The 17,520-nt window shown below is 37.4% G+C and overlaps 3 protein-coding genes across 5 annotated transcripts in view; all 3 read right to left on the reverse strand.

Moving 5' to 3' along the window:
- Positions 1-890: 890 nt before the first annotated feature.
- Positions 891-7,917, reverse strand: LOC117428241 (uncharacterized). The gene is made up of 7 exons (XM_034901991.2): positions 6,621-7,917; positions 5,940-6,146; positions 5,330-5,525; positions 3,884-4,102; positions 2,903-3,045; positions 2,269-2,401; positions 891-1,950 (listed from the first exon to the last, which is right to left on the reverse strand). Exons 1-7 carry the CDS (start codon positions 7,859-7,861, stop codon positions 1,756-1,758), a joined length of 2,334 nt encoding a protein of 777 aa, XP_034757882.2. The 5' UTR covers positions 7,862-7,917; the 3' UTR covers positions 891-1,755.
- A 1,393-nt stretch (positions 7,918-9,310) lies between these two features.
- LOC117429745 (migration and invasion enhancer 1-like) lies at positions 9,311-12,088 on the reverse strand. The gene is made up of 4 exons (XM_058999176.1): positions 12,073-12,088; positions 10,764-10,850; positions 10,492-10,568; positions 9,311-10,013 (listed from the first exon to the last, which is right to left on the reverse strand). The coding sequence occupies exons 1-4, from the start codon at positions 12,086-12,088 to the stop codon at positions 9,933-9,935; spliced, it is 261 nt and encodes an 86-aa protein (XP_058855159.1). The 3' UTR covers positions 9,311-9,932.
- A 2,626-nt stretch (positions 12,089-14,714) lies between these two features.
- LOC117429497 (transient receptor potential cation channel subfamily M member 7-like) overlaps positions 14,715-17,520 on the reverse strand; it is a 42,694-nt gene continuing 39,888 nt past the window's right edge. For all 3 annotated transcript variants that reach the window (XM_058998661.1, XM_058998663.1, XM_058998662.1), the window contains 4 exons: positions 17,073-17,278; positions 16,742-16,793; positions 16,315-16,421; positions 14,715-15,815 (listed from right to left, as the gene is read on the reverse strand). In XM_058998661.1, coding sequence (XP_058854644.1) covers positions 15,685-15,815; positions 16,315-16,421; positions 16,742-16,793; positions 17,073-17,278 — 496 coding nt within the window. In that variant the 3' untranslated portion in view covers positions 14,715-15,684. The remainder of the gene's footprint in view (positions 15,816-16,314; positions 16,422-16,741; positions 16,794-17,072; positions 17,279-17,520) is intronic.

Raw genomic sequence — 17,520 nt, forward strand, 5'->3', positions numbered from 1 at the left:
CAAAAGGCAGATACCCTCGGGTTTCTAGGTGTAAAATGAGACTCCCATTTAAGCATCTTTTGTAGAGTCACATGCCATTGGGTTATTGAAAAGTCAGTTTTATCTTCCAACTTGGGCCTTGCTGTTATCACATGAGATTTTTACACAATACGTGACGTAAATATGTGTTCAAGCTTTTTTGGAACTGCTATGTTTATAAGGTCTGAAACTATTGAATCATTTCAGTACAATACTAAATGTTGTGAACAATAACACAGTAACAGTATGGTGAAGTGCTAGGGGTATTGATGTCGTCATGCATCTGTTCAGGCCCTGCAGTGGGAAGCAGTCACTATCCTCTCATTCCCTCGACCTCTGGAGGGCTCGGTTTGAATCCAGCTCTGGTCACAAGTGAAATTAAGGAGTCCGAGTGGTCACGGATCCCAGTGGGACGGCAGATGTAACTGCATCAGACCTTGAAAATGGTAAACGTTTCAAAGCTACCAATTATGGCAAACCAAATTAGCATTTAGAGATGTCTCAAATTACATGTCATGATAGCTCTAAATCGTTTATAGATATTTTTTAATGGATTGTAAACCTATTTTAATTGTTTGCAGATATCTGGTTAAGGTCCTATTCAAGATATCTAAAATAGATGTAGGGTTATCTGCAAATCCAATTAAAAGATATGTAGTGAATTATGCTAACCAGGCAAGCCAGATTGTCCTTGAGAGCCCAATGATCATTTTGAGAAGCCTTTAATTATCTCCACTTTATTTGGAGATATAAAAAAGTCAAAATGACTTCCTAATTCATTTTGAGATATCTGTAATGAAAAAGTCATTTAGAGATATCTTACAATTAACCAAAAAGTAGGAATACACTGTGTTATACATTAAACCCTCCTCTTAAAGATTCAGTAGTTAAATGGGGAATAAGCAGAATACGTGTGCATGCTATAAATAGAATGTGTTATAAAAAAGTTGACTATAAAGACAATATTACACTGAAGCAAAAGCTTAGGAAACCCGTCCCTCTTTATTATTGTTTATATTATGACCATTTGCTTATAAATATACTTTCGTAATGGAACAGTTTCCGTTCCATTGAGCAAGCAGTGTGTGAATATGGAGCCTTGATGGAATTTGTACAGCCACTTATCGTTTAGGATGTTGTTAATTATTCTCCGTGGTATTTTTGTATTTCATCTGCATTTCCTGTCTCAGTTGGTGTTTCTGGGCAGAGGAAAATGAAGCCCATGACTGATCTCATTCCCGCCTTCTGATTTCCTGACCTCCCTGGTAAGTGTTGCTATGTGACTGGGAGTGAGGAAAGGAAGGTGTAGGGATAGGATCTCTTCCATACATCATTTTCCAGTATCCTAAAAGACACACTGTGCCACAAATACAGATCAACAAATACAAAAATCTTCCTTTTAAAGGTACCCCAGAACAGTTACAAATGTTTGCAAAAAATGCTTAATATTTAAATCCCATTTACATGATTTGAACTCCTAGAATAACCAATTCAAAGAATGAATTGTTTTGTTTATGCTTCTAATTAAGCAAGCGGATAATATTATTACATGTAATTATGGATACCTGTGGCTTAAGAGTCCATTTCTCCATCATCAGATGTATACTCACCTGTTTCTTCTTTGACAATAGATGCAAACATAATATGGGGGGGCATCCTAAAAAATGCAGAGTAGAAGAATGGGATGGTGCACATGTTTTATGGGGTGGGTGAGAAGGTACATTTGTTTTTGTAAGATTAAGAAGCACTCAGTCTGAGACAGGGCAACCGGAAATCCTGGCAAGTGTAGAAAAGTATGTAGGCATTCGGAGATTGGATCAAGTAGCTGGGGATGTCAGAGACGATCTCGTCATCAAACCTGTGCCAGCGCTGGGTCACAGCGTTCTTGCAGTAGGCAGTGTAGTGCCCATTGTCCAAATCGCCACTGTGGTTCTGAAAAATCCATATTTGTACATATGAGTTAATGCTGGGTGTCAGCCTGGTTCCTACAGTAACGTTATAAATCTCAGATTTATTCTTAATAGATTCGAATGGGTTGTAAGATATGTTTACATCACCTTTGCAACGTGGTGGTGGTGATGGGGACAGTAAAGATTTAAGTCTGATCAGGCAAATAAAACCATTGTTAACTAAAGAATAATCATGCAAGAATCAATTAAAATATTCAACATACAATTTTTTTAATGAGGTGATAGTAAGTACATGAGCATTGTGATTTGACATTTAATTTTCCTGCTATAGGTTACTCACCACTACTGCGTAAAGATAATATCTTGACTGACATGATGGGGATGATGATAAATAAGGGGACAGATCCAGGTTTTCCAATGAAAAGCTGACATCGGTCCGCAATTTCCTTTTCTTAAGACCTTCGACTTCGAATCTAGAATAAATATCTTAAATTAATCATATGTCTGGTTTCCCATGTATTACTATTTCTTCTGACTTTTCTGAAAGCATCATGCTTTGTTGGCCATGTACAGCAAAACTGATTTTTTTTTTTTTTTTGCTTGATTATAAGTAAAGAATAATAAACATTAAATTTGTGCCTTGGTTTTTTGATGAAGTTGGGCACTAATCAGGATTTTATATATATATATGTAAAAGATCCTTAAGCTTCCAAATAGAACAAAGCAACCGTTTTTGAGATTATGTCAGTATAACATTATCAGAAAATATCAATATTGTTTAGGATTCATGACATCTAGGGCTGTTCATTCTAAATCTCTAAGGGTTCCAACTCCCCATACAGGATCTGCATACTATAATTTCTGTTTCCTTTTTCAGGAACGGTACCTTTTGCTGAGCTGCAATGTTTTACTTGTTAGTTTTTCACACCCTTGTTATTTTATTCTTACCATATTCAAGGAATAAATATATTTACCGCTTTAAATGCAAGATGAGAATTTCAGGCGCTTTGGAAATGCTGGTCAAAACAGCAGTGTCTCGCTTTATCCCACAGCTGGAGCAAAGAATCTGGTTATTCCGTGTCAAGGTGTTTTGCTGAAAAAAAAGCTCAAGGCAGTCCTGCAGTTTAAAGGAAACAGAAAGATGTGTAAGAAGAACATTTCCAATGAGGAGCTCAAGGATGTGTCATAGCTGGTGTAATATACAGTACACCCTGATATCAGTTTGTATCAGATGGAAATTACATCTTTTAATGGAAGTGGCATGTTTAATGATTGTGTTTGAAGAAGAGGTGTGAGGGTGTTGCTACCAGTATTGTAAGCTCACACATTCACTCCACCTAGCTATCTGGTTTCTCACTGTTGTAATTGGGGTTTGGCTCTGCTCTCTGTAATTGGAATGGTTGTTTTGACTAAAGACGAGTGATGATGGGGGGAGAATTTGATCTTTTGTTTTGACCCACCATGTTTAGGAGCTGGTACAGTTTTTAACTAATTCTGAATAGAAAATAAAGTTATGCAGGGACTTCTTTGAGGTCATGCATGTTTAAACCAGCACTCCTCATTCTCATGACTGAAATTATTTATGTCTCTTTCATCCTTACTCTTATATAAAAAAAAAAGCTCAGTTGGGTTTATGGAAAAATAATTAGCACTGTGTTCAAAACGAGGTTGAGTCATTCCAGGTTTTATGATCTTAATTAGATGCACCTGGCCTAGTGGTGACTATCCTCAGAATAAAACCTGGACTGACTCAAACTGCTATGAAATTCTCTATTAAAAATCTCAAGCATGCAAGTGATGCTAAATGAATACCCACTTCTAACTAAGAAGTCATACTGTTTTTTAAACCCAAAACCTTCCACAACTGTAAATTAGACCCTGCCATTGCAGGCAAAGCAGGGAATCGGTCTTATTCCCAGTGTAGAACACCACCTTGTTTTTATCAATTTCCATACCAGAAGAGAACATCTATAGGCTCCAGGAGGAATGGGCAAGGACAGAATGGTGAAGACCTCATTGGTGCGGGTTTGATTGTCACACTGGAGACACAACGTGACGTAGCAGAGCTGCCCTTCAAAAAGATGAGTGATGATGGAGGTCTCTCTCGAGTGACCAGAGGATTTACCAGCTTCCTGCCTCTTCAGGCTTCCTCTGGGTTGCTTTCTCACAGTGATCTGCGGTAACGAGAAACACACAGGACTTTCAAATCAATGGTCCTCCTGACCAGTGAAGAAGAAATGAGGACTGCTTGCCCGATTTGAATGTGCTGCTGCAACTAGGGTTACCATATGACTCCATGTACACTGAACAGTGTTGGCTTTTCAACTCACATTGCAATGCATTCTGGTATGTTTCACCTGTCTCAGGTATTTTTCACAGCAGGACTACACTTACCAGAATGCATTGGGGTGTGAGTTGAAAAGCCTGAACTGTCCCAAACTAGTGTACAGGGAATCACATGGTAACCGTAGTTGCAACCCATAAGCCAGTCAGGAGGATCAAAGATCAATGGCGACCTGTCAAACCAATCACCTATTTTTATCTGATGAACCCAAGCAATGAACCCTGGAGGCAAGGGCTAGGACTGGGAAGTCTCTACTGGACTTGCTAAGTGCCTGACCAGTTATGCTTAACTTTGGTCTCCAGCCATAAGTTGGGGCAAGTGCGATTCAAATCCCACTTGAGTGGCTGAACCAACACTCCAAACATCAATGCTATCACCTTTGTATCATAATGTATTCCTGTCTTTATCACAAAAGATTATTAGATAGTCTGACAATGGAGATAGAACAATTCACGTATGGTAACAGAGATTCTACTAAACGAATGGTGTTTAAAAGGCGTGCCAGCTAAAAGGCAGCTGTTATTTGACACCATCTTAATTTGATGATCCAAGGTTGGTTAATGTCCAATATGTGCTCCTGCTAACAACCTGTGTGGTGATTAGTGGAACAAACATTGTACATACATTTGAGAATGGCTAGTATTACTCTTACCCACAATCATCGAGTTTAGCAGAATATGTGGCTAGTGCTGCAGCATCTGAACTGGTAAAGGCACTTGGTGTCTTGAAAGAGCCACTAGGTGGTAGCAAACCACACAAGTATTGGAGATCGACCTCCGAGCCAAAGAGGCATCAAAACAAGAAATGCTGCAGTGACCCACAACCATATTACATTTTATACTGAAATAGGATTTATTGGTGACTGTTTACTGCACATAGATAGACTGGAAAGACAAATACTTCAGGGGAGGCCCTTTACCTAAAGTCAGACAATAGGTCAGTATTGGAATTCGGATCATTGGGCATCAGTCATGGGCGCAGGAGACAGGTGGGCAAGAGGGGCCAATGCCCATGTACTTTTCTCTCTCTCCGGCGCCTTTGGCATCAGTGTACTTACTTTTTCCAGATCCTCATGCAGTCCATTGAACAGGTAAAGCAGGAGCTCCTGTGCATCCTGCTGAGTGTTGCTGGCAAACTGGGGGTGCAGAGATCCAATGACAGTCCTTATTTCCACAGGAGATATGTGCTCATATTCCCCTGTCCACATTTCTGTCAGAAGGGTAATGAACGCACAGACAACGTCACTCCTGCGTCTACAAGCAAGACAAAGAAAACGCTCAGCAAAATGAATGTGCTTCAGGGGGATCGTTTTAGCTTACTGCAAACTGCATTACAAATGTAATCCCTCACTATAAAACAACTACTGTCAACATTTTGAAATACTACAAGAAACGTAATCAATTCAAAATGACAAAAAAAAGGTTTTGAGTAAAAGCCCTTTTCAATGTCTTGACGGTTTCTTTTAATGTTTCTACAAACTGAGGAAATGTGATGCAGTGAGGAAAAACACTAGCCTTTCGAATCCCTTCCTCTACCCTTGCCTCTCTCTCTTTCCAAGCTTTGTAAGGAAGGTTCTATTGTAGGATTAGATAATCAATTCTACAATCACTAGAATACACAAAAATAGAAATCGAGAAAGCTAGAGTATTTTGTTTCTGGGTACCAACCTGGCTAACTCGTCCTGGTTTACACTGGATAAAAGGTATTCGACTAGGCTTGCCGTGCCGGAGAGACACTGCAGCACAGCATTCATGTAGCAGGAGTTTCCCGAGTTGATCAGCCCCGTAAGGTTGGGGAAAAGCCTCCTTCCCTGTTTGGGGCTGGAAACATCTCTTTCAAAAGAGCTGCTGTATTCTAAAGCTTTACATTCTTCACTGCACAAAAATAAAAGACAATTACAGAACAAGATGAAACTACACTACGGAACAGCATTGTTATGAAACAAATGTACAAATCAGACCCAAAATAACCAAAGCAAACCTCAGTTTCAGTAGAAGCCCCAGCAATAAGCAGAATAAGCACTTGCTTGGAATCAATATTTGTTACCATTTTTTTGTTCCTGGTATGTTTATTTCTATATATTGCTTAGACACCTCAAAGTCTTGTTCTTTCCATATGTAAAATGACACATTAAATAGTGCATTTGAATGTTTTTCTTGGTGTACCTTTTAAGTTTGTTGTAAAAACAATAAAATAAGGGGGTTTAAGCTCCTATGTTGCTTAGGGACAAAATAACCGTCAAAACAAGTGCAGGTTCCCATGAAGTTTTTCAACCAAAAAAAAAATGAGACAAGCGTAGCGGACAGCCCTGATCTGATATTTTTGTAAAAATACATTTAAAAACAAACCTGAAGCCAGTGACATCCTTTATGGACAGATCATTGCAAACTAACGGTGGTAAAAGTAGACTGGAACTGAACTCCTTATTTGCCAGCTGAGTAGCAAGAGCTTTTGTAAACTCGTACAAGGATATCGTTTTGCTGCACTGCTGTGAACTCAACACAAAAGAGCCGACACAACCCAGGTGCACCACAAGCCAGAGTGTTTGCAGGAACATTAACTCTTCAGGCTCTGTTGAAAGTGGAAAGATGACAGGGCCTGTCCAGCCTTGCAGATGGTGACACGCTGATCTTGATAAATCCTGATGTCCATCAGTGTTAGAAGACGTGGAGTTAAAATCATATCCAGTCCAGAAACTTGTAAAATGAAGAAATATTCCAAAAGGAGCAAAGTGCTCACTTAATCTCCCACCCATGTAGGCAGAACTATCCAATTGCACATGATAACCCTTATTGTAATAAGGTTTAAGAAGCTCGTGAAGTATGTGAACCACAAGGGGACTTTTCACTTGTTTACAAAGGTGATCGGCAGAATACAGGAAGAAATTACAGACATAGCCACATTCCAGATCGAAAAGAATCGCCACTTTTAGCTCGCTGCAGATTGGCCCAGACTTGGCTGCTTGACCTTTGAACCTAAATGTGCATTTTCTGACACCAAGCTTCTGATCAGGAGTGTAAAACCGCTGGAAATTCTGGGTGAGTTTGCCTTGCAGATTGCGAATTGTTTCCCACTGTGCCTCCTGGTCTTCCTTCTTGCCTTTTAAATACTGCAAAATCTCGAGAAAGCGACCCTCTGGGAATTTGTCTTGCCACTTTTCCACGACAGAAATGACATCTTTCACCCTGTCCTCCTTCAGGTCCTCAAACAGGCCTCCTTGGAGAGCGACGGCTATCCAGGACAGGAAGTCCTCGTTGTCAATTGCTTTCCACTTTTCCTTTCTCTTCTGGAGTTTATATTCCTCCACAGCGTGATTATTAACCCTTTTACAGAGAGTCTGTACCGTGCTGCTATCCAGCAACTGCAAGAATATCTCCTTCGCGGAGTGGGTGCAATGAGGCTTTGTAAGACCAGGAGCTTTGACTTTAAATGGCAATGAAACAACAGGTTTGACCTTTTTAGATCTGAAAAGTTTCTGGCTGCATAAGCTATCATATTCAGAGACCAAACACACCATCGCCACTTCTGGGCACTCCCCTGGGACCCACTGCACCTCTTTGATTGTGGCAAAGCCTGTGTCCATAGCCATCTCATACTGAAGAACAGTCTACTGCTTTATTCCTTCATGCTTCCTAGTTAAAATATTCTTCTTGACAAACCCTGAGAGACTCTGAAGTCTGGATTTGTCCAACACTAAACTTTAGAAAGGCGTGATCGTTACAAACTCTAGCTTTAACTGTCCAAACACAACCATGACCAGAAGGAGGCCTGTTCAGACATGTTTGTTATACCTTTTTGTTAGAGGCTGGTTATCAACCTGTATTTCCTTTTAGTTACTGCCAGGTATAAAATCATGCAATATACTTAAATTATTTAAATGTTCTTTATGGTTGTAAAGATTTTTGACAGAGGTACAGAGTATTATACTATTGTTTTGCTTAATGGTGGAAATGATATCTAGTTACATTTAGAACAACATACAATTGATTTAACAGGCAGTTGAGTCAGCCTTTGTTTGTATCTGATGTCCCAGACAACTGTATCTTGGCAACTTGCTCATTTAAAACTGCAAATTCTGTTGTTGTAATTTGGTCCAAAACAAGGGCTGGACAGTTATCACATCCAGAATTAAAAAAAAAAAGTTCTGTCTAATTCTCAGGTTAGTCTTTAAGTTCTGTTACAGGTTGTTACAACATGTACACATTATTGTTTCTTTGTCTGGAAGCAAATGTTCCACAATATCTACACATCAATCCAATCCTAACACTAAATTACAATTTTACCCCAAACCTTTTTGGTCATAAAAGGCCACCATATGAAGAGGGAGCCTGTATATTATTATATTACTGTACAATGACAATGGAAAATAATTGAACTCTTTAAGAACACTATAGAGATGTAATATATTATGTCAAACAAAATGTTCAACATTAGCAGCAAATTCTACACCAATGGCAAAAAAACATCTACCATAAATATATATATTTAAATTATTAAACAATACAACAGAATTAAAAAAATACACATACCTTCCACTGGAATCCTCCATGAAGTTTTATCCTTTTTAAAATGTATTATTTTCATGATGTTTTAACTTCCAACTGTCTCATGAGCTCATCATACAAATATCTGACCTCATAGACGATTATGACATCATCAATGGGATGTATTTACTACAGTATACTGAGCAATAGATAAATGGGACTGCATGTACGTTCTGCTAAAGTTGAGGATTTCATAAACGATACAGGTTTGACCCCCAAGAGAGATTTTGTTCCAATATTTATTTTTCAGTAAAATAAACATTTTATATTTTAAGTGTGTTTTTATTTACCACTATAAGACATCCCACAAAGAATTGAACAGTGATGCCTTTTTATCTGTGCGATTATTCGTGTTACTGATTTATCGGTACCAAAAGGCTGCTTCCCAACATTTCTAACTATATTCTCAGCAATTTCCACTTCATATAATAAAGCCAATGTTAGAAAATCACATTTCCCAAATAACAAAATTCAAACTTAGAAAAAACATCAGGAAAGTTGTATATTTTTTTTTTATTGTCAAGTACCAAATTCATTTTAAAAAGAAGAAAAAAAAGAGAGTATTACTATTAAGACAAGCATGGGAAATAGTTGTATATTAGTTGTTACAAATGCAGAAGGAAACATGCTACAATAATAAGGTTTAGTAGTTTAGGTGTATGTTATTAACCACTCATTGATTTTCCACCTAATTCATATTAGGAAATCATTCATTTGTATTAAACCCTGAACTTGATGTGCTTTTTTATGAGCTGGGAATGTTTACTTCAAATTAACTATTTGAATTCAACAGAAAATATGCCTGTTCATAAGCAACAGTATTTACAATACAGTTGCCTTCTGCTACATATTTACCATCCATATTTACATACCATATTTTATTCTGTTTTTTTGGGGGTTTTTAAATTTTTTTTACTGACAGCTACCTTGCTGAATTACAGTACTTGAGAGAAAGAAAGCTCAAGAAATGCACTCCTGAATTCTAAATGCCTCGAGAACAGGGTTCTTGTTTCTTTTCATGTTTGCATTGCAGGTTTAAATGCAAACAGTCATCCTAAGAACCGGGTCCCAGATTAAAATGTAGGAATTATTTCTAACTTTCAGGAAGCAACCATCCTACATCACAACACAGTTCTGCTTCTTGGTGATTTTAGAGACGGTTTCTCCACGGCTGGCTTTCTGAGCCGCATCGATGATCTAAAACAAAGAAGAAAGTGCAGGGCAGGTTAAAGTCTGCCCGAATTATTAGTGTCTTCTTGATAAAAGTCCAAGCATCCTGTTATATTGTACTCACTCAGACAACTTTATATACTGCTTCTTGCAGTACCACATAACCAGAGCAGGGGGTTTCCTAACTTTGGCTGAGGACTCTCACTCAATTAATCCACAGAAATGTGAATGCTTGTTTCTTAATCATCCCATTGATGTACCAGGGAACACAGTGTTAGCGCAGGCAGAGGACATGAAGATTATACTTAAGGGAAGGAATGTACTACACCTAGAGCTGACATCAAAGTTGCAAGAGTTCAATTCAAAATGCAGTAACACTAAACACCAAGCAAGGCCCCCCCCCCCGAGCTATCAGTCAGCAGGGTTGTTTGGAAAACAATTCTGTATGTGCTGAAAATATCTTGCAGCCCCCAGTTTGGGAACTACTTCTCCATCATTAACTTACATCTTCAGCATAAGGAAAGCCTTTTGTTTCCAACTTGGAGAATATCAACTGGTCATTCATAGTGATCTCAAAGCTGGCTGTGGACAGAAACAAATATGTATTATAGTTTAGCGTTTCGAAACATTGACTAAGTTTGTGCGGCACAGGTAGCTATTGCACCTGTTGACCCAGTCATCTAGGTATCTTATCTTATTTGAGAAATCCTACTATTTAAAGGAAGTCATTTTCAGATTTTAATAATTGGGAGCTATAGTCAATAAATGCAGCCTTACTGCTTCTTCCTTCGGCTCCGGTGACTTCCGCATCAGGAACATGCTCTTTGACCTTTTTGGCAAGTTCCCGATACCGGGAGGCGTACCCTCATTTACCACTGACAAAAAAACAAACAAAAAAAACAAACACACACAAGAAAATTAATACATAGAAGTAGGCGCATTAACATCATATTCCAACTGTGTGGAGGTGAACTTCAATAAACAAACATCGTAGCATATAAAATGGGACTCCTGTGGGAGGGGAGAGAGCAAGGCTGAAATTTTACAGTCTGGCGGTGCCGCTTCCCACTGAGAACAAACAACTCGATTCACTTGTGACATCTGGCTCGGTTTCTTATACTACCACACAATTATATGAATATGTCCAATGCCTTGCTGTCATTCTGAAGCAAACCCACAGGCAAATTTACATACAATAGCAAGAAACTACTCAGAACCATTTTTAACAACGCCTTCCTGTGACCAAGGTGTTTGTTTCTAGTTTTAAACTACTGTAATACAATTATTTCCATTCTTTATTATTAAAACATAAGTTAAAAAAGCAATATTGGGGCCAGACAGCTTTCATCAGGCTTTAGTCAACAGACGCTGAACATCTGACCTCAAACCGGTAAATTAATGATAGTCATTGAAAAAAACCAATCCTTATATTCATCATAATACATGCACAATGCTATTAAAACACAATACAAATATTTGAAAACATGCATACTTATTTACTTTTATAAAATCACACATTTCAGTTAGCTTATTTAAAATACATTTTACTCCCAAAATATTAATAGCTGCCCATACCCAAATCAATCCAGCAATACCAGTATTAATAAACTGTTTTTTAAACTATCACATGTGTCACAATAATGTGACATTACGAAAAACACCCGTTGTGTTTTTAATATTTAAATGTTTTACAGTTACTTCGTATTCAACAACAAACACCCCCCTAATTTGTACTGCAAACCGGTTTTGTAATGGGGTTCAATTGAGGGATTAGAGTGTTCGGTTGTAGATTAGTCGCGTGGGCCCGGTTTTTCAAAATTTTGGTAATCGGATTTTCGCTTTTGATCTTTATTATATTGTGCAATTAGGTTTTTCAAAAAATCGAAATGCAATCGTACTTTTAATCCCGATTAAATGTTGCAATTAGGGTTTTCAGAATTTAAAAAGATCAGGATACACGCTATAAATCCAAATAGTGTTAGAATATAATATTTACATGTTTAAATTCTGTATCCATGCAAGCAAAAAGGAAAATACTTATTTTGTGGTATGACTAAATAAAAAAAAAAAAAAAAACACAACATACGTATACGCCTTCTCATATACCTACTTGTGAGATAGACGCCCGACCTACGAGGAAGACGATGATGTCTAAAAAACACATTTTTTAAGTTTTATTTTTATTCAATTTACATGTAGTTATTTAATTTTTACTAAGTAGGCATAAATAAAATAACCATTATTTGCATGCGTTATATATGCACTGACATTAAAATTGATTTAGATTGTGTTAAATAATAAATAAATAAATAAATAAATAAATAAATAAATAAAAGTTGTGTATTAATCATTATTACCACGATCTTTGTTAAATTAAGACATAAATAGCCTACTTCAAAAAACTGGATTTCGTAATCGTGATTACTTGTTACCTGGATAAACTTTAATCCAGCTGTGACATTTTCTGAAAAACATGATCAAAATGATCCAGATAAAAAGTAATCTCGATCACAAAATATACGATTACAAAATCCGGATCACGGTTACCCAGATTTAAAAATTTGAAAAATTTGAAAAAAGCATACCAAGCTTTGCATCCTCGAGATTCGGTAGCTGGCAGTTGATTTGTAATTAGGACAGCGTTTCGTACCAATTAAACCATTAGGAGAAGTATACTGTGCAGAAAAATATAAAATCACCACATATCGTCATAGCAACGACCTGTTATTGATTTTACAACCACAGAACAAAAATCCAACGACAGAATTTATTATAACAAGTAAAAGGAATTGAACTGAAGTTATTTACAGTTTAAATCGCTTACCAGTATTCTACGTGTACTTTTAGTACAGCCATGACTTCCTTGCACTGTTCTCGCTACAGTCTGGTACTTCGTTTAATTGTGGATATACTCTCCCGAGCAGCATACACAGTTTTATGTTGCAAATTCTGGAGAGAAGCAAATTACCAGAGCTGCGTTCAATAGGCAGAGCACCACACCTGTGTGTCAAGGTCAAATACTTACCTGTCACGAACGCATCCGAAGTGGAGAAACCGGTTGCAAAGCTTGTTGTGGCAAGGGAACTGGAAGGAGTAAAGGTGACTCGACAATTTCCCGACCAATCGTCAAACAATAATAATAAAATAAATACATACATAAAAAACACAATTGAACTGTACATTCTTAAGAAGGTTTCAACCAATTGCATACTCAGGGGTGCAAATATGTCGACATGTTTATTTTTTCTTCCTAGCAACCATAGATGATAGTTTCTTATTTATTTGGTCTGGAGTACTCATCCACAGGAGAGAAGGTTCGTGTGGGAAGTGGCGAGGGGAGTTTGAGTAGGACGGGGTTTTATCATTTAACACTAGTGGGCTCTCCGGTGCTAAACCTTCAAAACAATTAACACCAATTTTCAAAAAGATTTGCGCCACAGATACTCATGCAAATTAAACTCCCACTACTAGTTTACTTAACTCATGTGTTTCTATAAAATAGTTTAAAAGCCTCACTGCCTGTGAGTAGGCAAATGGTGGGCGCACAGGTTAGGCTTGTTTTTCTGCTATCGCTGTACATATTTTAGTAGCGCAACTACAGACTGTACTTTTACAATAACAACAAATGCGTTAGCTGCCACACGGGGGCCAATTAAAAGACCTACTACAAGAAGGAGCACAATCCAAAAGGGGGTTCACCAGGCAACACAGATACCATGGGAACCGCCGCGCGGGTTAACAGTCTTGAGCTTCACAAGAGACATGTATCTTCCACAGCAATTTGAATTAGTTGCAACCAATGCTGCAGATATGAAGCACTGTGGACCTTAATTCATTTAATGATCACTGTCACACAGGGACATGCAGTTCAACTAAAGCCATCTGGTTCCAGCTTTGAAAATGCAGGCTGTTTTCCTAAATAGTGACGTTGAAGCTATTTGAGAAAGTAAAAGGAAAACTTTTTGGGGTTTTGCCAGCAAGACTTTGGCCCCATTTAAAGAGGTGACTACGCTTCAAACAATTTAATTAAAAGAGGAAAAATAACCTTTCCTTACACAGCAGGAACCGTTCCAAAATATACAGTACACAAACCTGCCAAGGCTGAAAACATTGTAAGCACAGCACCAGTATACCATGGAAAGTACTCCAACATATTTTCCCAGCAACCATTTGCATAGTTTTACATATGCAGAGAATTACCGCAAGTGCAGAAATGTAGTGACAAGCAGCTACATATCTTTATGGAATGTACACAAACCAGAGAAACTTAAAAGCACAGCAAACAGAAAGCAATGCATTAGAGTCGGTGCAATGCAGGTAAAAGGGCTTGCTTTACGTAGGATTTAATAGAAAAGGGACTGAACTATTGTGGTTGCTTACTGAAACACAAGGCAGAGGACGACAAAGACAAACAACATGCCAAGAAAGGGAAATGTGTGTGTGCAAATTAGATTGAAATAATATTTAAGCTTTGTGTGCCATAAGATTACTGTAAGGCAATTTGCTTCCATTTTTAAATCACCACACTTCAACACTATTGATTCAAGATATTCAGAACAGAACTCTAACCATACTTGCACATGCACTAGACCATCACCTGGCATATGCATCTTTGTAAGGGGTATATAGTGCTGCCACTGTAAAATCAATTACAAAGATTCCAATATCCCGTAGAATAACTGAATTGTCCTGAAAATAGTTATAAATAAAAATAAACAAACAGAGGGGTAATTCAAAATGTGTATTTTATTAGATTAAAGATATAAAAAATTGTATACAGTATTTATTTATACTTTAAGTAATATGGTTCCCCATTCCCCCATCTGCATAAAATAACCCATTTTATAACCTATTTTGTTCGTGCCAGATAACTGTATCTATAAGATACACTAGATTAAAATATGTTTTAGAATACCTTTAAAAAAGACAGTAGTACCTTTGTAACTTAAAACCCCTCACCTTTAAACAGTTTCCGGTGAACAGAGTTTTCTTTTTAAACTATTAAATTACACAAAAAAAGTTACATTGCAATCTGCCCATATCATACAAGATTCTGAAGCCATATTTTATTTCTTTATTTATAAAGTATGTACCACAAATACCATAATACAGATATTTCTACATGATTTTACATTTATATAAAAAGATGTGGATTACATATTCTGTTTCAGATAAATTCTTGTTTAAATGAAGACAGGATTGTCCCCCTTCAAACCGGCCAGAACAAAGATCTCCAAGACAATGCTTCTCATTGTTTTTACTTTATACAAGGCAACTTCTTTAAATTCAGAATAATAAATACTACACCATCTATACAATAAGATTGTACCAATTGATAGCCACTTTATATACTATTATTTAACAATAAACATATATATTTAAAAAAAAAGATTTAAAAAAAGTACAGTTTTTCCATTTACATAATTTAAAATCATTGTGGTTCTTCATAACTGCACCTGCTCTCTATACCTGTGCAGCCACCTGTGTCCCTGCAATACACTGTATACATATTGGCTTGTGGTCGTGTTTTGTTTGTTTGTTGTTAAGCCCTAAACTTTGCTCTCTTTGATATCCAGATTACATCGTGCAGTGCTTGGAACAGGTCCTTTCCACCTGCAGCGTCTGCTCTCTTGGTTTTCATAAGCACTCCAGGACAGTGCTTGTTACCTACTCCACTTTATAACCCTGGCTGCTTCGTTTACAGCATGAGACGTATAGAATGCTTGGACTCTTTGGTACCGCTTCCAGGTTGAATGGACACCCCTGGTGTGTCATCTTGGGATAAGGTGACCTGTACGCTGTCTGGTGTATAGTCATTCCTCTTCAGATCTAAGGGACACAAGGAGGGGAAAAAGTCAATACTCTGTGTAAACTCCCTATTCCTGCAATGCTAGCATACATAAAAGCACTACAGAGATCCAGAGCTACGTTATAGTGCTTAATTAGAGGCAGTATAGATTACTTTTACCCTTCTACATTGTTGTCAATATGGGATTTGTTTTTAAATTGTCACTCAAAAACTCTCATTCTATGTGAACAATGTATTTATTTATTTTTAAAGGTGTACAATTCTATGCAGTTCTATGGGAAAACAATACAACACTTAGGGGTTGAAGGTAGAAATGGAAAGGTGTTTTTGGCTACAAACCATATAATACATGCTTACCAAATATTTTATAATAAGGATACATAACCACTGTCTCATTGTTGATTTCTACCAGTCTGAAACACATTAATTCACACCTTATATTTTTAAATCAGCTCTATTCGCTTCAGCTATACAGACTCAGGAATCAGCAGTGGTTAAAAGGGAATGTGAAATTCCTACCAGGAAGTTTGAGTTTCCTGCAGCAGGAATTGCAGTGGTGTTTTGCCCTGAAGTTTTTAATGGCATCGTCTCCCAAGTTTGCTGGTCCAAATATCATGTCATGTGACCTGTAGACAAAAAGAAAATGATGTCATTTTAATGCTCCTTGTAGCCACTTTGGGTCAAGAAATCTAATATTTCAAAAGAATATGAAAAACAATTGATTTATTTATATAAAATTTAACAGACCCTGATATTGATGAGATACAGCCATTTGAATCAGATAGTTTGTATCAAATCTCTTGTTTCAGGTGGAAATTGCATAAAATACACTAAGCTAAAATATACACACACACACACACACACACACACACACACACGGGAATAGCTACATGCAGTGATTTTGTTCTCAAAAAAAAAAAAATTACAACATCCACGTTTCTCTTACCCCTTTTCACCACTTTTTATCACAGATGGATCAGTCAAGTTTTCACCAACACCTGTTGAAAAACAGATAAAAAGGTTAATACTGTTACACTACTTAGCAAGAGTATCAGCATGTTTGATGCTCTAGACTCAAACTGAAAATATAAGAAGATAGGAATATAAGAAACCTGTACAAATGAGAGGAAGCCATTCGGCCCACCTAAGCCTGTCCGGTTCAAATGCATGAGCACAACCAATCAGAAATCACTGAAAGGAGATCACAATGGCCTGGATTCGGTTTCATCTCTATAGAATGAGCAGTTCTCATAATACCCAAGGGAGATAATGAGTACCTTGGAGGTCCAACACCAGAAGCTCCCCCCTTGTATACTCATATGACCAGTGGCTGAAGGCAAGCATGGTTTCTTCCAGCATGTTGGTTGGAACGATCTCATCTCCATTGTTGTTGTTGAATTTCCTGAATTCTCCAGTGATGCACTCCTCAATAGCAAACCACTGGCCAGCTGAGTGGCAGTATAACAAGAACACCTCCAAGAACCTTCAGAATGCAACAATATATAAAATCAGATTCTGAATAAGAAATCCACTTTCATAATGATGTTGATTATTACCTGTCCAATAATCAATTAGGAAACTGGTTGCCTCTCAAAGTCATAGATCCACATGTAATATAATTCATTACAAAGTCAATTTATTGAGACAGTTCTTGTGTGGCAAGCACTTCCTTTAACTTTAACCATTCCACCAACATTAAAACTGAATTTGCCAAAATGCATCGGA

The sequence above is a fragment of the Acipenser ruthenus genome, chromosome 24 (genome assembly GCF_902713425.1).
Source record: "Acipenser ruthenus chromosome 24, fAciRut3.2 maternal haplotype, whole genome shotgun sequence".
Lineage (NCBI taxonomy): Eukaryota > Metazoa > Chordata > Actinopteri > Acipenseriformes > Acipenseridae > Acipenser > Acipenser ruthenus.